The sequence below is a fragment of the Lissotriton vulgaris genome, chromosome 6 (assembly GCF_964263255.1).
Source record: "Lissotriton vulgaris chromosome 6, aLisVul1.2, whole genome shotgun sequence".
Classification (NCBI taxonomy): Eukaryota; Metazoa; Chordata; class Amphibia; order Caudata; family Salamandridae; genus Lissotriton; species Lissotriton vulgaris.
In genome coordinates, this window is record NC_141694.1 from 251,478,416 (window position 1) to 251,504,489 (window position 26,074).

Genomic DNA, 26,074 nt, shown 5'->3' on the forward strand with positions numbered 1-26,074 from the left:
AAAGAATATACTCTTGATCCCATTCTATTTCTTTTAACTTCCTTATGAAATTGCTAGTGTCTTTAATAAATTAAGGTAAACCAACAACCACTTCCAGAAGGAAATAGTCTACATATTTTGACATTGATTGCAGTAGACTTTTTCTGGCCGAAATGATGGGCCTTCCAGAAAAATGTGTGGTATTTTTATGGACTTTCGGTAGAAAATATAGGACTGGTTTAAAAAAATCCACTTCATTCTTTGTTAAAAGCCCTGATCATTTCATTTGGGTTAGATGTTGAAACATTGTCTCTTTTACTTTGCATACATCCTGCTTAGTCGCTTTATGATAGCAAACAGTGTCTATTGGCCTCCTCAAGATATTGCTGTCTTGGCCAAAGAACAATATTCCCGCCCTTATCTGCCTTGTTGATGATGATTTCATGATTATCCACTAATTTTATCATGAGATCACGATAGTGCAGCTATAGATGTTTTATCAGATGTACTTTACGACTGACGTACTGTTGAGTTTTTTTAAATCTTCAACTACTATGTCGCTGAAAACATCGATAGCATCTTTTGGCATCATTGGAACAAATTTAGAAGTGGGGCGAAAAGGACTGCTTGCAGCTTTACTGATGATGCCTGCTGCAGATAAATCTTGTTGTGTGGAGTTTGAGGAGTCGTTATCACCATTAGCTAAGGAATGTAATAGCCTTAACATAGAGATGTCATTTGCCTGTAGATTCAAATCACTATCGCTGTGAATAGTATCACCTTTGATAGTAGTTGTCGAGTCTTTGAGTCTATGAAATTTTATAAATTTTAATTTCTGAATACATTTATATACATCGACTCGTGACTGATTATATTTGAAATGACTCTGGGCATTATGTGTACCCCAGAGTGAGCAATTGTGATTCTGAAGTTGATAGTGCAGTGTCCGATTGATTACGGTATTATCTTTTTGCTCAATTAGCGCCTATACTTTTTGGCTTGTGTCCGCCTGTTTGTATTGCTATTGATGTTTCCTCCTCTCCCTCCTACATCGATTCCTCCTTTGCCTTGTTTAGTTTGGGGATTCCGAGGCCGTAGGGTATGTCGCCGATCCTGGCATAAAAAATGAGTTCTTTTGCAGGTGTACGGTTAATTGCCCCCATCCCTTGCATGCCAGGTGTATGTGCCCTACTTTCATCGGAATCACTGTTGCTTGTCATAGAGCTTGTATCAAGGTCCAAAGTCACCTTCACATTGCCTGCTTGTGATATTATTTGCGCTACAGGCACTTTATTAGTTAAAGTTTGTCTTTTAAACGTGCCGAATTTCCTCAAATGTAAAAACTTTTCCTGTTTCAGAGTCATTCCTATCACGTGCGAATGTAAACACTTTTCTCGCCTTGATGACCTCTTCGTGTTTTTTGATTCTTATATCTAGTTCCGCACGACCTTTTGATATCAAATCCCTTTGTTCAAGTACATCCAACAAACCATTGATTCTTTCAATTTCTTTCAGGGTCATTTCTCGGTCTATTTTTGCGTACTTGATGAGTACTAATACCATATTCACTGAGGCTTGTTAATTGTTTTCAGCCCACTCTTTTAACATTGCGGAGTTTGGATTTTCGAACCTGGGCGCTATTAATACGCTCAGTCCCCTTGGTACTCTATTAACATTTCTGTATTTTTCCAATGATTTTTTCTCCCACCATTTAGTGATTTCTGTTTTTAGTAGTTTCTCTAATGTTTTCAACAGACTCTTCACATCATTACTGATAGTTATATTAGTTAGACCATTTTGTTCACTGTTGATTTCTGGGAGGTTTAAACATAACACTTCAGCTGCAGCTTCGCGTTCACGCAGCGCGTCGTTGGAAGCCATCATAACAAATGCCTGTCATGCACTTTACGTAGAGGTGCTTAACACTTTACAAGACACCTCAAAAATAGCTGCGTTGATTCTCTTGACCCACTGATGTGAATACTACAAAAGTCAGAACAGCTTACTAGTTCAAAATCACCCGGTCCCTAGAGTCCTCCGACCACTCAGTTGCCCAGATTCCTCACTGGAACAGCCTTAGTCCGACTCGATAATCCAAATAAAGCGGGGGGGGGGGCGAACTAGACTCATACTCCTTTCGGGTCGGTTCCTTTCACATCTACAATGCCAGCTGTATGTCAGTTTGCCGCAAATTGAGAGAGGGTCCGCAAATCCAAAGACAGACAATTCCGGACATAGTGAATAAACAGTAGTGATTCCGGCCCACCGCTCTCCCAGTGAAGCTAGTCCGGTATGGACCACCAAACGCCAGATGTTTAAGTTTTAAAAAGTGCTTTATTCCTGTTGTCGGCCCATAATCAGTTTCAGGCTCATGCCTGCCATGACGCGTTTCGACCATCAGAACACAGCCTTGATCACATGACATGCCGCCATATTACCAACATTTAAATAGGGAAACAACCAGCAAAAATGTGTGAAACAAACAAATCCTGTTCATAGACATAGAAATCGGGCTCTTGAGAAAATACTGGCAATGAAAATGGAATACTCGAAAACAACAATAACATATATGTTACAATCAAAGCATCACATGTCAATTGACTCAAAATACTGTTAATACCAGGATGAGTCATTTAAAAAAAACGTATTGTTAAATTGTCCTAATCATTCAATGATGAATTAGTTGTAACAGCGTGTTTACCAGACATGATAATATTGATATGTATCATGATATATTCAATGAGTAACAAAGTGCCAGTGCTTAAATATTGACAAACCGCTAAATCTATATTAATAACTTTGTACCTCAGTAAAGGAAACACACTTAAAAAATCTATCAAAATCCATTAGACAAAAGTACTGGTGTGTTATCAATACATTTGAATAAAAGAGCCAACATCCGTGACGTGGAAGTATATCTACTCTGTTTGTATCTCAAATATAATTTAGATATTTTGTTATGTTTTTTACGATATTAGTGAAAACCAATATATTTTTTTCTATATTTTTGTACTTACCATTATACGTTTGCGATTGAGGAATACGTGGATGGCTGCACTGACTGCTTCTAAACCGTGCCCACTTGGAATTTTAAATATCATCATGTTTCACTCTCTTACTGGTCAAAAAAGGTAAACGTGCAACAGCTGGTACAGTTTTCCCAATTTAACCATGGGTTGGAACTTAAGTGATATTCAGGCTGGATGCTCTAGGCCATGGGTACTCACAAACTTTCTCTTGGGGGCCACATTTACAGTGTGGTTTGTGACTGAGGGCCGCACCAGTGGGGGCGGGGTTAGAGGGGGAGGGGGCAGGGCTAGAGGGGGAGGGGGCAGGGCTAAAGCAAAGAAATTGTGACCATAAGGTTGAACACAGGTCCCTGCAGCAGACACCTTCGTCTACTGAGCCACCAGACCTGCCATGCATACATCTCTCTCTCTCTCTCTCTCTCTCTCTTTCTCTCTCTCTTCCCCCTCCCCTTCCCCCTCTCACTCTCCCGCTCTCTGTCTTCCTCTCTCCCCCACCCTTCCTCTCCCTTCCTCTCCCTCGCTCTCTCTCCCTCGCTCTCTCTCCCTCGCTCTCTCTCCCTCGCTCTCTCTCCCTCGCTCTCTCTCCCTCGCTCTCTCTCCCTCGCTCTCTCTCCCTCGCTCTCTCTCCCTCGCTCTCTCTCCCTCGCTCTCTCTCCCTCGCTCTCTCTCCCTCGCTCTCTCTCCCTCGCTCTGTCTCCCTCGCTCTGTCTCTCCCTCGCTCTGTCTCTCCCTCCCTCTGTGTCTCCCTCCCTCTGTGTCTCCCTCCCTCTGTGTCTCCCTCCCTGTCTGTCTCCCTGTCTGTCTGTCTCCCTGTCTGTCTGTCTCCCTGTCTGTCTGTCTCCCTGTCTGTCTGTCTCCCTGTCTGTCTGTCTCCCTGTCTGTCTGTCTCCCTGTCTGTCTGTCTCACTGTCTGTCTGTCTCACTGTCTGTCTGTCTCACTGTCTGTCTGTCTCACTGTCTGTCTGTCTCCCTGTCTGTCTGTCTCCCTGTCTGTCTCCCTCCCTGTCTGTCTCCCTGTCTGTCTGTCTCCCTGTCTGTCTGTCTCCCTGTCTGTCTGTCTCCCTGTCTGTCTGTCTCCCTGTCTGTCTGTCTCCCTCCCTGTCTCTGTCTCTCTCCCTGTCTCTCCCTATTCATCTGTCTCTCTGTCTCCTTTCCTTTCCCTCCCTGTCTCCCTCCCTTTGTCTCCCCTGACTGACTCTCTGTCTCCCTCTCTCTGTCACGCTCTGTCTCCCTCCCTCCGTCAACCTATGTCCCCCTCCCTCTCCCTCCCTCTGTCTCTCTCTGTCTCCCTTCCTCTCCCTCCCACTGTCACCCTCTGTCTTCCTCCCTCCCTCTGTCACCCTCAGTATCCCTCCCTCTTCCTCCCTCTGTCTCCCTCTCTCGGTCTCCCCCTAACTGTCTCTCTGTCTCCCTCTCTCTGTCAACCTCGGTCTCCCTCCCTCCCTCTCTCTCCTTCCCTCCCCCTCTGTCTCCGTCACCCTCTCTCTGTCATCTTACCCATGTGTGTGTCAGCCCTGAGCCCGGGATGAGACCGCTTCCCCGGCGTGCACACACAGCCGCACCCGAGCACTTCACAGGCACTTAAAAGACCATTTACATGTTAATTAAGCTTTGTTGTATTTCACCTCTTAGCGCCCCTGCATTTCCACTCTGACAATCACTAGAATCCCCCGGCCGCCATAGAGCAGAGTCTCTGAGAGTCTGCTGCAACCTGCAGTGTTGTCTGACACTATTAAATATTTTTTTTTATAACACAGGTAAGATGTCTGCAAGGTCCGCGGGCTGCCAAAGAAGGCTTGGCCGGCCGCTGGCGGCCCGTGGGCCGTACTATGAGTACCCGTGCCCTAGGCTATAGTTTCAGTTTCTTACAAGGAATGCTGAATGACACGAGCATCTATATGATTTCCTGGAAGACAGGGAATGCTTTAAGTCTTCTGCAAAACCTGTATTATTTTTCTTTACTAAAATCATGAATGCTTCTAAAGGCCACAAATATTTTGTTAGATAGTGAGTGAATTAGCTGAACTTGAAGTAGGTCAAAAAGATTACGAGCACTATTGCAATAGAAGACGCTAATCCCTCTCTGTTGGCTCCATTTTCAATACCCCTCCCCCTGAGATATATACTTCATGCAGATTAATTTTCCAGATATTTCTCTCATTGTACCTACTTTTAAGCAGAGCATCCAATGCATCTTTGCACTGTAAGACTAGTGCACCAGCTAGACCCAAGTTTTTGCTTCTCCACTGTACAACATCTTGTGTTATTCATTGAATTAAGACCTTGTCCCTCAGAACTTCAAAATAGCGATAGTTCTACCTTTACCATAACATGTTTTGTGAAGCTCTACAAAAGATCACATTATGGATTCAAGCTTGAATGAGATTTTTTTAACCAGTGGCATTTAAAAATGTAATATGTGGTAAATGTTTGTACAACAAAGTGCAGAGATCTTTTGTTTCAAAAGTACAACATAGACAAAGATTAACTTCTCTCAGACATATGATACATTAGCCAGATTCACTGAGTACGGGTAAATTCATTTGACAAAGTCAATGAACAATGTGATTCTGGCAAGAAACCCTTTTCTCTATGTTTTATAGCTTGTTATTCTGCCTGACTGAATCTTGGCAATAGTGTTTGCAAGACGCTAATTTCATTTCTCTGTCTGAACCCCAGAGCTTTCACTCCTGATCTCTGCATAACATCTGCTGAAACAATGGGTTGCCAGGAAGGGGGAGATTAGCTCCTCAAACCAAGGTCATGCTTCCTGTGAAATGAAAGACACAACACTTGGTCTTTTTTTGTAGAGGGGACATAATCGGATAAGGAGTGCTTAATTCGAACCAGTGGTTCGAGGGTGCTTAGCACTGGCACTCAATTGTCAACACCAGCAATTATGCCAGTCTGCTACATAGTGGTGCTGTTTGTCCAATTTACAGCTGAACAGGTGAGCATAACAACATTTGTACTCATCTATAATGCCCCTTTCACCAGTTTTTCAGTGAATTTCTAAGTTTTTTAAAATGTAAAATACGATGTTCTTAGGGGTAGAATTTTTTTCTCAGTTGGTCTTTTCTTTCTCGGTTCTGCTCCCCCATATTTGGTTCAGGGGTCTTATTCTCTGGTTTCCAGTTATTTCCATACCGAACTATAAAGCGACTTTAACCATTGTTTTTGTCAGTGAATTTCCAAGTTTTTTTTATTGGAAAGTAACAATATGAAGGCTGTCATTTTAATAAGATAGACCTCCTGGCTTCCTCAAAGGTTCAGAATTCTAAAATAGAAAAGGCATGTCTATTGGCTTTATTAGGGTATCAGTACTTCAACACATATAAAGCAAACCTATTGACTTTGTCAATAAATCACCACAATAATTTATCAATAACTTTAATCCAATGTATTCCCAAGTATTTTGGCTATGATTAATAATTGTTACTGTTACAAAAATATTTTAAATAAAGCATGTTTATTCAAAACAACCATAAACATGTACTGAGTCTTTTGCTCGCACTCTTCAGGCTTCAAAATGTAGCCATAGAACCAACCACAAGGGGTCCACAACTCCAGCTTGGAATGATTTGAAGCTGTTCTGGGGTCATGTATTCAATTACTTGCTTACTGCCAGTTTTTAAAAATGTTCTTAGAGGGACTGCTGCACTCTCTGCAACACCCCCAACCTTAAAACAAATACTTGGTGGGTGGAGCCCCTACTCCTTCTAGGGGCAACACCAGGATCTAAAAATAAAAGCAAAAATATCTTATTTGGAATTATGGGGCACTCCCCTGCAGGAACATCGAATATGAAATTGGTCTACTCTACTCATTTCATAGTCGCCAACCGTGGGGACTCAACAACTGTATGCAATGTTGGTGGCCATGTGGGAATGTCCCATAGCCCCTATGGCCCCACCGGCTCCCCTGCCATCCAGGGCGCGGCGGGAGCTGGCATCTTTTTTTTTTTTTTGCAAAAAAGAATATTATCCTCTGTGCAGCTGCAGATATGGTGTATGTAATGGCCTTCTTTCACGTGTGTTTGTTTTAACAACTGTGTTTAACCAAAACCAGAAGGCAAGGGTTTACACTTGTGCAGCAAGATAAAATCACACTGAAGAGATATGTGACTATTAGGGGGATTTTTTCCCTTTGTTTCCGTCTGTAAAATAATAGTTACATACAGTCTGTAAGGCAGTAAAAAGCGTTACAGCAAAACAATTGCTCCAAATATCAGTAGTTTACACATTTACCACTGAGCATAACATTTAACCCCCCCCCCCCCAAATGTATAAATAAGGCCCCAAGGCAATAATTTGAATTAAGCTTCTGGAATATTGGAATAATGCTTTGCCACCAATGGACACACTGTGCCATCAGTCAGAAAAGTATATTTGAATTTGACCTTCCTCCCCTGAGTTTTAGAACAACCTTTGATTTATAGTCCAAAATGTGTGCATTTCTATCCATGGGACAAATTATCTCAATAAGAAATGGCAGGTGGAGTGTATTCCGGCTGTGTTTTGTTGTGGAGGAGCAGGAACACTTAGCCAGCTATTTTATGTACAGCACAAGGTGGTAAGTTCAGTGTTCATGGTCTGTGTGCTCAGTACTCAACGTCTACAGCGTAACAACACATATTCATGTAATTTGTACCTTTTATATTCATATGTAGAACATGTTTTTTGTTGTATCTTCCAGGTGAATCTTCCAAGAGCGTTGATGATCGCTGTCCCACTAGTCACCTGTCTTTATATCATGGTGAACATCAGCTACTTCACCGTAATGAGCACGGGTGAGCTTCTGGCATCAGGAGCTGTGGCTGTCAGTTGGGGGTAAGTATGGAAGCTGCCATCAATGGCCTTTGCATTTTACAATGCATTTTATATTACTTACAGTAGAAAGAATAACACCATAACATCATCTTCTGAGATGTTTCTTCATACTGTTGACAGGTAAAAGGTGTTTATTGCTACCCAACTCAATGGTACTCATTTTATCAACCTCAGAAGAATGAAAGGCTAAGGGGACCTTCCAGGATTTGAACCTGTGACTATGAGGTCAAATACAGATCATTGGAGTGGATACATTAGTCCTGTTAGCCACCAGAACCAGCATTCCTCATCACTGAGAGTGTTCTGTCACTAAAGGACTGAGACTTATTTGACATGAAGCTAGATTACAATTATAGGGTCGCTCTTCTGAAATCTAGGATTGTAGTTTCACAAGACCTAGCATTCTGCAGCCCACATAGAAAGGACAAAACCCCATTAATGATTGTTTGAGCAGGAAGGTGTTCCTGCACATAAACAATCATTCCCTGCAATGCAAGCACCCTTGCACTACGGTGCAAGGGTGACTGCGTTGGAGCTAGGCAGCTATTTTTTAGTGCCAGCGGTAGGAAAAACACAGGGATGTGCTGTAAGATTGCAAATACGGTGCATCTCTGCATTTTGGAAATGGCGGTTCGCGGTACTGCTAAATTTGGCACATCTCTGTGCTCCACCATTTCCTTGTAAGTATGGATCTTAATGTCACTTCAAAAGGGCACATGATTTTACGCCGTTCTGTCATCATATAGAGCGACCACTGAAGCTTGTACTTCTGTAGAGCCCATCTCTGGATTCTGGATCAAAGTACTGGTTAAGCTGATCAGTGTTTAGTCCCAGGACAGGCCAGTCAGCACTTTAACATAGTTCAAAGTTAGGTAGCGCCTCCTCTTAGGTATTGTATGATCAGCATACCCCAGAGCCTTGGAAACAGGAGTTCCAACTAGGTCCTGGGACAACAGAAGTTTCAACTAAATGGTTCCAACTAGTTCAGCTACAGATGTGTTTCAATGCCCAAGCAGCAGACAAACTCTTTTTTGTGAAGGAAATCATGCAGGGATGAGAAAGAAATGTGAGTCCTCTGCCAGGGGAACTGCTGACAAACTACAAAAGGCAGTATCACCCCCACCCACAGGACACTGTAACCCTCTGCAACAGCAATCTGGGGTAAGATAAGGAATGCAAAGTTGGGCTTCCTTACACAAAGCGATCCGCCATATTCTGTTTCTATAAACACAAAGGGGAGCCAAATGGATTCCCTTCTGTGCACTGTCAGGCACTGAGAAGGCTCCATACTCATCCTTGACCATGCAAACAGTGAACACCTTTCGCTCCTGACTCTCACACGGAAGTGAACGACCCTAGATATCGGACACTGGTACAACGTTTTACACATGGGAAGACAGAGGGCATCACCCCTTGTCGGTGACTAGTGAAATAGTTTGCTTCTTCCCTATAAATTATGCTGTATCTACGACTAGCACACTAGCACTACATTGACCACGTAGGGAGGACGGTAGCCATCTCTCAAAAGGGGGCACTTTGGGGTACTTACGTTTGTGTCCGAAAGTTGCTCTGGAGTCTCAATTCATGTAACAGGAAGCCCCACATTGAACTTGCATGATTGTGAGACTCACTGGTGGAAAAATCCAAAACACAGTGTGTAATGAATATCCTACTCCTTTCTTTAGTAAAAGTGCATTTATTAAGCAGAGGAGGGTAATGCCACGCCAAGCCGCCCACCAGCATCTCATTCCAACTGCCCGATCTCTGTGGAATTTAATCCCAGTGTCGGGAATTAATTCCACAGTGATGTAAGCTGCAACACATCACTTCATTACAACAATTTTAAACAATACATCAAATTTAACAATATAACAAATCCACAAACATAAATAACAAAACAAAATAGCATTGAACACCAATTGTATGTAATAACATAACATTAAACAACGCATTGAGTAATATAAAATAAAACACACAAGTTCTAAGCATACTTGCATAAACTCTTACTTATTATGAACAATAAAATCTTTTAACCTATGCAGAGGCCTCCTACGCCTTTTTGACTCAATCAAGTCTGTCGTCACTAACTTATCCTTCTATTCCATATCAAAAAGATAGTTGGTGGTGTACTGAGTTTCACCACTATTCTCATGAATAGATTCTGAATGAGTGATTCCAGAATTATAATCTGTTTCTTGGCTAGACTTTGAAGTACCTGTACCCACTCAAAATCATCATCATCATGCTCCACATCCTTTAACCTTACTGCTTTTTGCAGTACCTCTTCTCCAGGCTGACTCTTGCCTTTCTGCACTTTGATAGGTTCCTAAATAAGCACCCAATCCCCTACTTTAATATAGAGGGGTTGAACACTATGTTTAACTTTGTAATTAGTATTTTTTTTTTTTTTTTAAGTTTCATATAGTCCAAAATAGACCAGAGACATCGGGTCTCAGAGCGCTTTATATGAGCATCGTTACATTCATTTTTTTTGTTAGGCACAGGGAGATTAAGGGCCCAGGGAGATTCGGTATTTTAGAATGGGTAAATGGTATGTAGGTATTCTGTCATTTTTACCGAATCTGTAAAATTCGGTGAATACCGATTCGGAGGCCCATAGGAATGGATGGGGAATACCGATTCGGTAAATACCGAATCGGTATGGGGGTAAGACCTACAAGGGTGGCAGGGAGTCACATTGACACCCTGTTGCACCCCTGAATAGTGCATGGGTGCACATGTGGCACACATTCATGCCCTAAAGGCATGTATGTCTGCCACATGGCACTGTTAAAAAAGCACAAAATTGCTGTTTTAACGGTTTTCGTTATTTACCAGCAACTTGTAGTTGGTGGTAAATAACAAATCCTTACAGGTGAAAAGCACTCATTCGAGTGCTTCCTACATTTCAGATTCAGTAATTTACCGAATCGGTAATTATTAAATCGGTAATTTATAGAATTCTTAAATACTTATTCGGTAATTTTCCGAATCTGAAATGTAGCCTCCTACATCCCAATTACCTAATACCGGTCAGTGACGGACGAAATTCGGTAATTTCGCCTGTAACCGACCGGTATTAGGGTTCCTACATCTGGCCCTAAGTGATTTGTCCAGAATCACAGGATCTTGAGCGTCGTTGCCAAAACTCGAACCTGGATCCCCAGCTTCGAGTTCGACAGCTTTAACCGTAAGGCTACATCCTCTCCCCATTATTATTGTCATGCTTTTCCAACAGTCTATCACAACGACCATCCAAAGACTATTCTACTCTAGAATAACAAATCCGGATTATATCTAGAATGTGGTTTCCTTCTTCTCGGCATAACAATCGGAGCCAAACCAGTGTTATCACTACTAGAGACACAGTAAGCCCAAACAGCTGGATAACCCAATAGTCTTTAGAATTCATTGCAGACTAAATAACGCCTTCAATAACATGGTTCAAACTTTCCACTGTGCCTTTACTACTAGAATTATACAATGATGTAGTTCGGTGTATTATACCTATTTCCTCAAAATAAACTTTCGCTTTGCAAAACATAAACAGGACACCATTGTCGCTAACTAAAGATACTTGATTACCCTCTGGAATGAAAGTCTGATATCAACATTTTCAACACTGAATCAGTATCCGCCACATCCACTACTTTGATCATTGGCCATTTTGTGAACAAATCCAACAAAACATATTTCCTGGAAATGCCTATTGAACCCATTATATCAATGGCAACACATTCCCAATGTAACCTAGGAATCAAACCTACACACCTCGGTGGCCATAATGTGTGTAAAGATTTGTTCGCCATTGAACAATTTTTACAGTTGCTCACAAACCTTTCAGTCTCTATGTCCATTCCAGGCCACCAAAATAATTTCTTTACTACAGTCTTTATTCTGGTAATTCCAAAACAACCTTCATGGCTTAATCCCCTGATTACACCACATAACATACCAGGCAGTTTAATTCTGTCACCTATTAGTAAGAATCAATTCTCTGTGGATAATTCTGACCCCACTTCCCAAAAAGGATTACATGGCTTACTAAGACTCTTTTTTAGGCCATCCATTCTGAATAAATGGCATCCTATCTAGCAAGATGGCATTATTCTCATCCAGCTAAAACAGCATGTGCTTGAACTGGAAGCAGGCAAAAGGAGTGATAAAGGATGTGAATTTAATTGAATCAGAAGACAAATATATCTGATGATACACAGAAGAAAGTTCAATCGTTGAAAAATATTTGGCTCCGTTGGGATATGTGGCCATCTCATTATTTTGAAAATCTGTTAATTATAATGTTATTATTTAAGTGACGAAAATCCACACACAACCCGATTTTGCCATTGCTGCGACATACCATCAACAGTGGAGAAATCCAGTTAGAAGCTTAAATCGCTTAAAAAAACTGCCCTGAACCCTGCCTATCTTCAGACACTTTGTCTCCAGTCATAAGGGGAATGTTCTAGACCATATGAAATTTAGGAATAGCATTTTCTGCTAGCATAATTTAGTGTTCAAACCCCTTGAGATTACCCAAAGTTCTACTGAATACATTTGGAAATTCCTTAAACATTTTGTGACCCAAAGTTGTACCTTAATCAACTACTAACACTTGTTAACTACTCTTAGGATCCAGCATGATGTGCTGTTTCTTTTGATCAAACCACACTAAAACAGGGGTCCTTCTTCACAACATACAACTTAGCTCTGGCATGTCTGGTTTCAAAAGAAAATGCAAACCATCTGTATCCCAACATGTCAATACATTCATCACTATACCCTTCTGGGTGTATATCGATTCTATCAGTATGTTATCCACCTTATTAACAAACAAAGATTTCTTCATTAATGATGGTATATGGTGAATCAGAGTCAGCATAATTTGTAACTTCAACACCACCTATAGTCATACAACATTCTGGTTTGCTCTTGCATGCAGCATCACTAATGTTCATAATCAGATTATTTTGAACATTCATCACTAAGTCACCCCTTACTGAATTGAACTCTGAATCCAAATTGTCACCCTTCTTGTCATCATACTCATTCACACATTTAACACACATATTATTCTTCCTGCAAGCTTTTGCAAGATGTTTAATAATTCTACAATTGTTACAGCTCAGTTTTGCAGCAGGATAATTCTTGCTAAAAGCTAAAGGAACTCTTCTATTACAATGACCATGCTTAGTTTGCAGTTTTGATTTAGATTTATCTCTGTAGAAATTAGAGGTAATTTTTTTATCAGTACTAAGTTTCATTCTACCCACAATGTCTGTGCCCAAAACATTCTGTTTGAGTGCCTCAGCACAATTCCTCAAATGTTCTGCCCTGCGAACAATAGCAAGAATCTCTTTTAAAGCGGCATCAACATTGACCCAAAGACGTTCTTGAATCGTTGGATTGCAAATATGCATGACTGTATTGTTGTGTAGAAGCCCGAACTTACAATCTAATGCCAATTCCGTCTGTTCAGGAACATATTCATGTTCACTGTTTCTTCTGAAAACATATTTGTCTAGCTCTAACACAGTAACTTCAAACATGTCAGAATCACAAGAAACAGGAAGTCTAAAAATTGCATGTAAACTTTTAAAACTTTTGTCCCTAACAAATGTAACAGAATCCTTTTTCTGCACAGAAGACATTTTGACTGAATTACGCATTGTAGCAAGGTTATCCAAGAAGTAAGCCGTCCATTGTTCCTGTTTTAGAACAAGTTCAGGACCAGAAGGTCATAAGGCTTGCAGAGGACATATGTTGAAATGCTGTGTACCCCTACCAAAATTGGGTGGAATTGTCCAGTGCCCACATTTCACCAGAATAGGACCAGTTCACGGTCCTTGCTTCCCCTACAAAAGGTGTTAATCAGAACCCAGGAACATTCATAAACCCTGTAAAGCAGAGAAAACAAACAAAGTTTGATACTTGATTGCCTTTGGCCCTTGAATTACTGCTCCCAACTAAAATAAGTATACAAAACATTACTGGGTTGAATGCTTGAATTAATTTCAGCCACTGGTAATCACGCGGGCTGCATTCCAATCCATTGTTATTTTGCATACTATGCCACCTCAGTTTTGACACAGCTATATGCAAATCAGCCTTGACCCTGCTCCAATAGGAGCATTCCTGCCCGAACTGCCAAGCCAGGTCCTCCCTGAACCAGAACACAAGTAACCCAAGAATGGTTTCACCCTAGTTATAGGCTCATCAGCCTTGTACAGCTTGGTTCTAGTTACCCTGTGTGCATGGAACCTACGTCTGGGCATAGCCATCCCACTTAGGGCAACACAATAAGTATACAAAACAGTGATGAAGGGAATGCTTGAATTAATCTCAGCCACTGGGAATCACTTGGGGCCTCATCCCAATCCGTCGTTATTTTGCACTCCATGCCACTTCAGTTTGAATCAAGCTATATGCAAATACATTTTGACCCTGCCAGTAGGAACAAATATGCAAACACAGTTTCTTAGCTGAATTCTGAAAAACCAACAAACAACAAGATGATGAAAGAAATAATTGAATTCGCCACTGGCAATCAGTTGGGCCACATCCCAATCCATCATTTTTTTCTCATTCTGTCTCTGAAGACACGTGTCATCTGAAAGCAAATCAGACTGGTTCCTGGTCCATTAGGAACAATCCAGCCAAAACTGCCATACCAGGTCCCCTCTAGATAAGAACACATGGAAAGCCAAATCAATTTTAAACTACTTAGGTCTTTTTAATATGGTAAAGCTGGAGTTATATGGCACAGCGCGTACGGGACCCATGTCTGGGCATACCCATCACATTCAGGGGGTCTACTGCAATCAAAATAAAACAAAGTGATGGAAGGGGGGCTTGAATTAATCTCAACAATTGGAAGCTGCTCAGGCACAATCCAGTCTATCATTTGTTTTCTCACAATGACTCTCCACAAAGAGACTAGCCATATGCAAAGTAATCTTGGTCCAACTCCAAAAAGAACTGTCCAGTCCACATTGCTAGGCCATCTCTCCTCAAGAATGGAAAGGGGCGACCATTCGGTCCCCCCGAACTTATGGCGGAGTACCACGATCCCCCCGGGAAGCCATCTTGGGCGGGAGGCGAGTCTCGGCTGGTATGCCCGAAGCGGCGTAGCCGGGGCGCGCCTTTTCCCGCCCTAGAGTGGGCTGGCCTAGACACTGACGCGGCCGGGCCACGCCCTCGGGGCAGGCCGGGGCGGGTTTACGCCCGCCCTGAAGATGGATAAAAGGAGCAACAAGCCAAGGAAGCATCCTCTTGTTCCTGTGCTCTGAAGCTGCACCACCTCGCTGCACGTGAGCTCGAGACGGAACGAAGAGCCAATTTTGAGCGTTGTAATCTTTCTTGTTTGTTTTGCAGATACTCTGTCGGAGAATGCCTAAGAAGGCGGGAAAGCGAATGACTACCGACCAGATGCTGCGTGTTCTCATGAAAGAGGTGACCGACCTAAAGAAGCGAATGGCGGAGAAAGACGAGGAAGGGGGGCCGAAACGTCCTCGTGCAGGAACAGCTCCAGGAGGAAAAGGCAAGAGGCCCAGAAGGGGAGCAGCTGGGGGAGACATCCCAGTTCCCTGTACGCCACTCGAAGCGCCCACCCCTGTGCCGGAAGAAGGGAATCCGATTCCCGTGGTGGTCACCCCCGTGTCCGGGGAGGATATGCCGCCCGAGCTGGCAGCACAATTAGCAGCGTGGTTGGGTAAAGGTAGCAAGGGCGCCACGGCTGACGATGCGCAGGTGTTGATGAAGCAGCTGCGGGAAACAAGGGAAGCGACGAAGGCACCATCGCCGGCTGCGGCAGTGGAGAAACCACCTGGGTCAGGTCCAGTCGCAGATACAGCTTCCGGTTCAGGTAAGCGGCCATTGCCGATTGCGAGGGATGAGTCGGCACCCTCTCGAAGGGAAAAGTTGGGTCAACATGTCCCTCTGGCTATCAAAGAGAAGATATGGGCAGGGGAGTATATAAACATCTTCTCGTTGCTTACCGATCATTATGAGATGGAGCATGTTAAGAGCCAGAAGGAGCTCATGCATCCGAGTGTTTGGCGCGCAAAGATGGCCGCCTTTAAGGTAAATGAAAACATTGGTAATTGGGGCAAAGCATGGGGGGTCTTTACATCCATCTTGGGTGAACGTAGGCCCGAATTGCTGCCCGAATTACCGATTTATCAGTCACGGATCATGGGGTATTCAGTATCTCACGAGGGCAACCTTTGGTTTTGTTACGATAATATTTTCAGAAAAGCGAAAGAGCATGATAAAAACTTAACTTGGGATTGTTATGATTCTGTGTCCTGGTCCAAAATGGAGGATTCTGGTATGTTGAAGGTGCCATTGGTAGGGAGTAACGTTGGTGAATCCTCCCGCCAATATGCGGGGACGCCCTTTCGATCAGGTACGAGTAACGACAATCACTCGAGGCCAATCGGCAACGCAGGTAAAAGGGGGGTTTGTTGGAATTTTAACAGGGGGAAATGTACTAGGCCCCAAGGGTCATGCAAATTTAGGCACGAATGTGGGGGGTGTGGCCAATCATCCCATCCTGAGTCCATGTGCAGAGCCAAAACGGGTGATAACGGGGGTAGAGGAGGCGCCAAACAGGTCTGACATAGTCCGAGGGGCGCCTTTACCTACTCCGATTGATACCATGGCAATGATTCCCTGGCTCAGCGAGTACCCGGATCACGCTTCCGCTGGGGTGTTGCGGAACGGATTTTCATATGGTTTCCGCATCCCAGTGGGGGAGTTTCAGGGTATAGCAAAATGTAAAAACCAGATATCGGTCTTACAGCATACGACCGTGGTACAGGAAAAGATCGGGAAGGAGGTGGCTCGAGGTCGAGTCGCCGGTCCATTTAATGTGCCACCAGTTGCTAACTTTGTTTGTTCCCCTTTAGGGGTGGTCCCCAAGAAGGACCCGGGTGAATTTCGGCTGATACATAATTTATCAGCCCCACGTGGTCTTTCCGTAAACGATGCGATAGACCCGGAAGTGTGTTCGGTGCGGTACGCATCCTTCGATGAGGCCGTAGCCATATTGAATCGCCTGGGGCCCGGTGCGCTGATGGCAAAATCTGATATCGAGTCAGCGTTCCGGTTGCTCCCGGTACATCCAGACGATCAGCGTCTCCTTGGTTTCATGTTTCAGGGTCACTATTACATGGATAGGTGTATGCCAATGGGGTGCTCTATATCGTGTGCCTATTTCGAAAAGTTCAGTTGCTTCCTGCAATGGGTCTTCACAAAGAAGACGGGGTTTCAACATGTTATGCATTATCTCGATGACTTTTTGTTTCTGGGGGCAGCCGGGGATCCGGAATGTGGACAGGCATTGACTGCATTTTGTGTCTTGATGAATCAGTTGGGCGTGCCATTGGCACCAGGTAAGACCGTGGGTCCCTCGACTTGCCTCGAGTTTCTGGGGATCGAGCTCGATTCCGAAGAAGGTTGTTTTCGTTTACCAGGTGACAAAGTGTTAAGATTCAGGGCATCCCTGCAAATGTGTATAAGCGAGTCTAAAGTTAAGCTGCATCAATTACAGCAATTGGTGGGACAGTTGAATTTTGCCCTAAGAGTTATACCGATGGCCCGCCCCTTTTCTCGCTCGATCGCTCAAGCCATGGTCGGCCTGAAGGAGGGTCATCATCGCACAAGACTCTCGGCAGAGGTTCGCCAGGACATGCGCATTTGGTTGGCATTTCTGGCGGATTTCAATGGTCGAATTGTCTGGAACAAACCGGCCGTGTCCTCTGAGGAGCTGGGGCTGTGGACAGATTCGGCAGGGAGCATTGGTTTTGGTGCCATATTCGGCACTCAGTGGTCGGCACAAAAATGGCCGTCATGGTGGCATGATAGTGGTCTGACAAGTAACATTGCTTTCCTAGAACTTTTTCCCATTCTGGTGGCCCTGAGAACTTGGCCCGAGGGGTTCAGAGATCACTCTGTGGTATTCTGGTCTGATAACATGACCGTTGTTGAGTGTATCAATAGCCAGGCAGCACGATGCAAATGGATTTTGAGATTGCTCAAAGAAATTGTGTTATTGTGTATGCAATTGAATGTACTATTTAAGGCAAGACATGTCCCGGGGGTGATGAACCAGGCGGCTGATGCGCTTTCTCGTTTTCGTATGCAGGCCTTCTGGGGTTTTCTGCCCACAGCGGACCCGGTGGCAGCACCCTTTCCCGAAGCTCTCTGGTCTCTCGGTGCCCTGAATTACAGAACCTCGTGGGAGAGAGTTTAGCACCCAGGACGAGGAAGGCATATGAAGGGGCGTTCTGTTCCTATTGGGCCTTTTTGGGGGCGGCTAGAGGGGAGCTTTGGGGCCAGGAGGAGTTGGTAGTGAAATTCCTGCTGTCTTTACGTCAGGCAGGCAAATCAGTGGCTACGGCCCAGAGGCATCGGGCCGCCATTTCCTTTGTGGCTAGGGCTCATGGGATCCAGGACCCGACAGCGTCTTTCGTTGTGCAAAAAGCGCTACGTGGGTGGCAACGCCTTGAGGGTCGCAGAGTAGATGAAAGGCGCCCGATAGGTTTGGATAGGTTGGCCCTGTTACTATCTAGACTCCCTGCAACATGTTCATCCCAGTATGAAACAGTGTTATTCCGAGCCGCTTTTACGCTGGCATTCCATGGGGCTATGCGGGCAAGCGAACTAGTGGCGAGGAACAAGCAGGACGTGATGGGGGGACTGTGCCAAGAGCACGTTCAGATCAGAGGGGAGACAATGACTGTCTCGTTCGTCAGGTCCAAGACCGATCAGGGTGCGATGGGTGATTGCATAATCATACAAAGGATCCCCGGGTCCTCCATGTGCCCGGTGAGTTGTGTAGAGGAATATTTAGCACAAAGGGTGGCATCATGGGGGGGGACCTTGTTGAGACACGCTGACGCCACCCCACTGACGAGGTTTCAGTTTCAGCGGGTGCTTGCGATGTCGATTATTGCTGCGGGCTTGAACCCGGGCGAGTTTGGGACCCATTCCTTTCGGATAGGGGCTGCTACAGAGGCTACAGCCAGGGGTCTGAATGTCGAACAAGTTAAACGTGTGGGGCGTTGGTCCTCCAACTGTTATAAGAGGTATGTGCGGTTGCACATGTTGTGAAGCTGTAACGATGTACTCACGCTTCTTGTTTTTGTTTGGTTTCAGTTGCGCAAGCCTACGAGGCGGGGCGGACTATGCAGTCGACCCAACACCGGGCCAGCGGTCAGACTTCACCGGCTGTGAAAAAGGAGGTGTGGGTCGTGGGCCACTCATACGTGAGGCGTGCCGCGGACGTATTCAAAGCAGGTGACATGATTCACGTGGCTGGGGAATACGGGTACAGTGTGTCCTTCTACGGAAAGGGCGGACTCTGTATTGACCAGTTTCAATCATTTTTTGAGGGTTTGCTAGGGCGGACGAGGTCACCGCCGTCTATAGTCATAGTACATCTTGGGGGCAATGATTTGGTCACCACTGGTAGACGACTTCTTCTTGAGGCGATGCTTTCCACTGTAAGTTGGTTGGCGAGGAGAGTTCCAGGGTGCACGATTGCATGGTCACATATGATCCCACGAAAAGTATGGCGGGGGGCTATTTCTGTTTCCGCTCTGAATCATTCAGTAAGAAAAATTAATAACAAAGTGAGTAGATTGTTCCGTTCCAATTCACTGCATTCTATTTCGCATGGTTGTATTACTGGTGACAGTATGTATTTGGGGGATGGTGTTCATTTGTCCCGGGTGGGGAACGAGTTACTCATAGGAGACTGTATAGCTTGGCTAAAGACTTTAAGACATGACCTTTAGGTAGGAGTGTTGTGGGGGGTCCGGATAGCCGGTCAACTATCCGGCCTGTGGCGGTAAGGTCATGATCGGTGAGCACTAATTGGAAGATCCCTATGAGTGGGCGTCACCCATTACGGATGGGAGCGCTCGAGGGAGGTGGCCATTGGCCCCTCAACGGGGAAGGCGGTCCCTTCTAAGGATGGGCCGCCGAAAGGAAAGGAAAGGCGGTCAAGGCCCCTTCCTGGGTAGGAGGGGCTACAGCCCCCTCCTGGAGAATTTCCCGGGGCCAGGACATCTGCGACGGCAGATGTGGTAAGTTGTGTGGGGTTTGGGGGGGGGGGTCTACGCTACCTTCTAGATTCCTCACACGAGTCCTCGGACGACCTTTAAGTGGCGTCGAGTTTATTGGGGCCCCCGTCAAGTCAAGGGAAATTGGTAGTTGCACTCGAGGTACACCTCTGTGCGGTCGCCCCTCACAAGTGAGGGGGATATTTCTGGTTAGGGATCTTGACACCGGTTACGACCTTGCCGTTGGCCCTTAAACGTTAGGATGTACAATTTCAAAATTTCAAGTTAGATGTTTTGTAGGATGTTAGTTCGGCTAGGAGAACCTTTGTATTAGAGAATATGTTAAGGTTAGCCAAACATCGCAATGTGGTAATGAAATTGTACATAATATGAAACTGTTATTTTAATGTTTTAATTTTGTTTAATATTTTAATAAATACGGCCGGGAGGGTCACTCCCTCCCGTCTTCCAAAAGTTCAGAACTGTTTCCGGTTTCCCATCCTTGGGGATTGTGTTGAGAGGGGGTGGCGGGTATCCCAGCCATATGGAAAGGGGCGACCATTCGGTCCCCCCGAACTTATGGCGGAGTACCACGATCCCCCCGGGAAGCCATCTTGGGCGGGAGGCGAGTCTCGGCTGGTATGCCCGAAGCGGCGTAGCCGGGGCGCGCCTTTTCCCGCCCTAGAGTGGGCTGGCCTAGACACTGACGCGGCCGGGCCACGCCCTCGGGGCAGGCCGGGGCGGGTTTACGCCCGCCCTGAAGATGGATAAAAGGAGCAACAAGCCAAGGAAGCATCCTCTTGTTCCTGTGCTCTGAAGCTGCACCACCTCGCTGCACGTGAGCTCGAGACGGAACGAAGAGCCAATTTTGACCCACCCACCAGCCCCTGAGGACAGCAAGTGGTTTTGAATAAAGTTTGATGTGGTAACTCTGTTGTTTGCAGGTCCGGATTATTATCGTGATAACTTTGAATATGCAATAAAGAAATGGTCAATTTGCGGTATGTTTTGCAAATAAAGTAATCCTGCTCTAGTGTTGATCAGTAGCATGCTTTTAATAAAGTTGTTGCTTTAACTGTCTTTTAAGTAATTTAGTCATTTAGTTTAGAACTGTCGTATTTATTTTGGTCGGGCGGTAAGGTCATGATCGGTGAGCACTAATTGGAAGATCCCTATGAGTGGGCGTCACCCATTACGGATGGGAGCGCTCGAGGGAGGTGGCCATTGGCCCCTCAACGGGGAAGGCGGTCCCTTCTAAGGATGGGCCGCCGAAAGGAAAGGAAAGGCGGTCAAGGCCCCTTCCTGGGTAGGAGGGGCTACAGCCCCCTCCTGGAGAATTTCCCGGGGCCAGGACATCTGCGACGGCAGATGTGGTAAGTTGTGTGGGGTTTGGGGGGGGTCTACGCTACCTTCTAGATTCCTCACACGAGTCCTCGGACGACCTTTAAGTGGCGTCGAGTTTATTGGGGCCCCCGTCAAGTCAAGGGAAATTGGTAGTTGCACTCGAGGTACACCTCTGTGCGGTCGCCCCTCACAAGTGAGGGGGATATTTCTGGTTAGGGATCTTGACACCGGTTACGACCTTGCCGTTGGCCCTTAAACGTTAGGATGTACAATTTCAAAATTTCAAGTTAGATGTTTTGTAGGATGTTAGTTCGGCTAGGAGAACCTTTGTATTAGAGAATATGTTAAGGTTAGCCAAACATCGCAATGTGGTAATGAAATTGTACATAATATGAAACTGTTATTTTAATGTTTTAATTTTGTTTCATATTTTAATAAATACGGCCGGGAGGGTCACTCCCTCCCGTCTTCCAAAAGTTCAGAACTGTTTCCGGTTTCCCATCCTTGGGGATTGTGTTGAGAGGGGGTGGCGGGTATCCCAGCCATAAGGAATATACGCAATTGCTAACCACTTTTGGCCTGCTTAGGCTTAGTCAATAAGGTATAGCTTGAATCATCTGGAACAGTAATCACTGGACCCTTATATGGCATACACTTGTCTCTAGGGCGCATACTGCAGCAAAACAAAACTGTGTTAGAAGCAGTGCTTGAATTTTCATTCTCTGACAACTGCTTGGGACGAATCCTTGTCCAAAATGTTTGATAATTTGTTTCTCACTCTGTGTCTTGAGACAGAGACCAGCCATATGCAAATCACTTTTGGTCTTGTTCCAGTAAGAATAACCCAGCCAGAAATTTCAAGACCTGTCTTCTCTAATCAGGAAAGCTGGTTTCAGCATACATTAACCGCATGAGGTACAGCTTCAATCATGTGGGCATGCCAATCTCACCTGTCTCACTTAGGGTGTTGACTGTAACAAAAACAATGGAATACAAATAAGTCTTGGTCCTGCTTCAATAGGAATTGTCCAGACTGAGCTGTCAGTTCAGGTCCCTTCTATATGGTAACACAAGCAACCCCATACCCATTTTGGCTTACTTAAGCCTAGTCATTGAGGTGTAGCTTGAGTCCTGTGGCTCAGTGATCACAGGACCCACCTCTGGTCCCACCCGTAACAACTGCAACAGAAAAAAACAGCTAATGGAAGGAATGCTTGTATTAATCTCAGTCACTAGCAATTGCTTGGAACTGCTTCTCAGTCTTTTTTCTCTCCACACTAAGGGGCTCATTAGGATGACGGGCGGACTTTGTCCGCCCGCCATCCTGTCGGAATTCGGGACCACCCGCCATAAGGGCGGGGGTCCCATGGGGGTATTAGGATGTGCCCGCCACAGTACCGGGCACATCCTGCATTTTTAGCGTTATGGCGGGCGGTGCTCTCTGCACCGACCACTAAAATGCTAAAAATGCACTGATGCATTTGCATAAACAAAGCAGCAGGCACCACGCGGTGCCTGCCGCTTTGTTTATGCAAATGAAGGGGGTACCACAGGTACCCCCCGTGTGCACCCCCACCTCTCCTTCACTTTGGGGGCCCGCAGGGGGCCCCCAGAGGGAAGAGAGCATGCCTTTCTGTGGCGGCATTGCCGCCGCGGAAAGGCACCTACAGACGCCCATCATAATATGGCTGGCGGTGTCTGATAGACACCGCCACCATATTATTCCTTTTCTGCCCCGGCCGCAAGGCTATGGGGCGGAAAAGCGGCAGACGGTCTTTCCATCCGCTGAGGTCCCCCCGCCATACTAATATGACGGGGGGAAATGAGCCTGGATGTCGGGCGGATTGCCCCCGCCAGGCTGGCGGTGGCTACCCGTCAACAAAGGGAGAGACAGGGTTCAAGGGCACTCTTAGTCCCCAGTCAATAGTTAAATAAACAAAGGAAGAGTGTCCGTCAGTATGGCGTTAATAAAGTGAAAATAGCACGTAAAATATGAGGCCAGCTGTATGTGGTCAAAGGACTGGACCAACTTTCAAGAAAAAATACATGATTTTTTCAGGAAACCCTCACTCACCCTAGTGGTGACATGCTTCATCATCGGGTCCACTAGGGAGATAGAGTACCTCCCCAGTGTGCTGCGACGCCAGGAGACTGCGGAGCAGGTTTGTGAGAGTGAAGAGTGAAAAAGTTAAGTGTGGTTAAAAATGTCAGAGGTTGTACCAAAAAATCATTTATTAGCTGGTCAACCTGACATATTAAAATTAAATTGACTATGTGCAGGGAAACTAACCAAAAGGAATACTGGTGTTTCCCTGTTAGGGGAAGGTCAACATGTTTCTGCCCAAAATAAGTTTTTTTCTACATGAGGGTATCTACCTAGACTGCAGCTCTAACTATGTGAAAACAATGTACCACATCTCTACTAATAATACTCCTGGTGCATTACTCATTGTAATCCTAACTAGTCATTTACTTTTTAACTTGCTGAAATCATTTTTCAGAAGTTATTTTTCAGAAATTATTCTTCAGCCATGAACTTCTATTGCCAAAAAAGTCCGCATTGCAAATCTAAAACAGACCTCCGTTTTAAAGCCCAATTACTTGATTCTCTGAGGCTTGCTTGCCAAGCCTCGTTTCCAAATAATCCTTGCCTCTAGTCTTGCGCGCGCATGCCCACGGAGCTTGTATCCCAAGCCTCGTTTCGAACTCGCCGCCTCGAGTACATTGCTCGCGGGAGTACAGGGCTTGCTTCCCAAGCCTCGCTGTCAAATCAGCGTCTCCCATTGGCAGACGCCTCGACGCCTCCCCCTCTTAGCGCCGGGCTTGCCCCTCGCTCGGGATCCACGAGATCCAGCGGGGGACAGCTAGGTGCCGAGTGGGTGCTGAGCGTTGCGGGCGTAAGATCAACTCTTTGGACATCCTCTGAAGTTAAGTGTTTGTGTGTGAGATCCTGCCAGATCCCTTAAACTCTCCGTTCTGTGTTTATATTTTCCCCTTACCTTAATAGGGTGTGCCATTGTCGCTCCCACCCCCCCCTGAATCTATGGGGCGTGGTTCACATTGAGTACAAGTGAGGATTGTTTCACTTTTATGTTTCATTACTTTGCGTGCCTAATTAGTTCTCTAATTCCACGGCCAGCAGGGCTACGAGTAACCACAACGTAGCACTGTTTTTTACGCTACACCTCGGGGATTATTTCTCCGCCGCCATACTACAGGTAGTGTTATAATTACGGGCAGCCGCCTGGCTTCCCACACGGATGGACTTAGCACTGCAAGCCTCCATTTAAATTGCCTCACCAATTGTGCAACGCCTTGTGCGAGATTACTTGTCTCTGGTTCTAGTTGAGGCCCATCACCTTGGTTCTTGGGCACAACTTCTATTCTGCAATGTCATCCATCTCGGCCACGGCCATTGATAGGTTTGTTAGCACGTATCACGCCACAATATTAGTGTAACGGCCATAAAACATGATCAATAATGATTGTTTGTTTTTGTTTATATGTTTTGTGTGTTGTTTGTCTGTCTGTCTATCATTTGTCTACAGACTTCTGGGCTCCTCGCAACAGAGGTAAATCCCCTAGCCTTTTGGTTTGTACTTTTAACGCACCATTTTTTACACATAGTGCTATTTTTAACTTTCACAGCCTTTGGCAGGGTGGGCCTTAGCGCGCCCATACCTGTTGAGGCAACACTCGCATACTGGTCCTGATGAAAGCCCTGTAAATTCATACACTTAAAGGGCAGAAACATGTTGACCTTCCCCTAATAGGGAAACACCAGTATTCCTTTTGGTTAGTTTCCCTGCACATAGTCAATTTAATTTTAATATGTCCGGTTGACCAGCTAATAAATGATTTTTTGGTACAACCTCTGACATTTTTAACCACACTTAACTTTTTCACTCTTCACTCTCACAAACCTGCTCCGCAGTCTCCTGGCATCGCAGCACACTGGGGAGGTACTCGATCTCCCTAGTGGACCCGATGTTGAAGCATGTCACCACTAGGGTGAGTGAGGGTTTCCTGAAAAAATCATGTATTTTTTCTTGAAAGTTGGTCCAGTCCTTTGACCACATACAGCTGGCCTCATATTTTACGTGCTATTTTCACTTTATTAACGCCATACTGACGGACACTCTTCCTTTGTTTATTTATCTATTGGCGGTGGCTACCGCCAGCCTGGCGGGGGCAATCCGCCAGACATCATAATGGGCCCCTATGCCTCTGAAGATAGAGACAAGTCATTTGTACATCTGTCTTGGTCCTTTCCCAATAGGAACAGTCCAGTCCGAGCTGGCATGCCAAGCCCCCTTTAGATGGGAACCCAATAACCCCAGACTAACTTGACCTACTTGCGCACAGGGTACACAAGACCAACATCAGGGCACATCTGTTGCATTTACAGCATCTACTGCAACAAAAACCACGATGATTGAAGTTGCTTTGAATGAATCCCATCCTATGTTTTTTTTCTCACTGCGCTGCTCAAGACAGAGACCTGCCATATAAAAATCAGTTTTGGTCCTGCTCCTGCAGGAGTAGTCCAGCCAGAATTGCAAAGTAAGTTTCCTTCTAGAAGAGAACAGAAGCAATCAAATACAAATAAATAAGATATATAAAATACATGATATTCAAAATATAAAAAGCAATGTGTTTTGAAAAAAATATCCCTTAAAAAAATATATATAGATTAAATTTGGAAAAAAACAAATAAATAAAATGTAAACATTTACTAATATCTAAAAAAAATGAAAACACAAAATTTATGTAATATGCCTTTAGATTTAAAAATTGAGAAGAAACATTAAAGAATATAACAAAA

At 45.0% G+C, this 26,074-nt stretch overlaps 1 protein-coding gene across 2 annotated transcripts in view; it reads left to right on the forward strand.

Annotated features, from left to right (window-relative positions):
- LOC147707089 (b(0,+)-type amino acid transporter 1-like) overlaps positions 1–26,074 on the forward strand; it is a 478,142-nt gene that overhangs the window by 151,356 nt on the left and 300,712 nt on the right. For both annotated transcript variants that reach the window (XM_086926281.1, XM_086926280.1), the window contains exon 2: positions 7,704–7,837. In XM_086926281.1, coding sequence (XP_086782407.1) covers positions 7,704–7,837 — 134 coding nt within the window. The remainder of the gene's footprint in view (positions 1–7,703; positions 7,838–26,074) is intronic.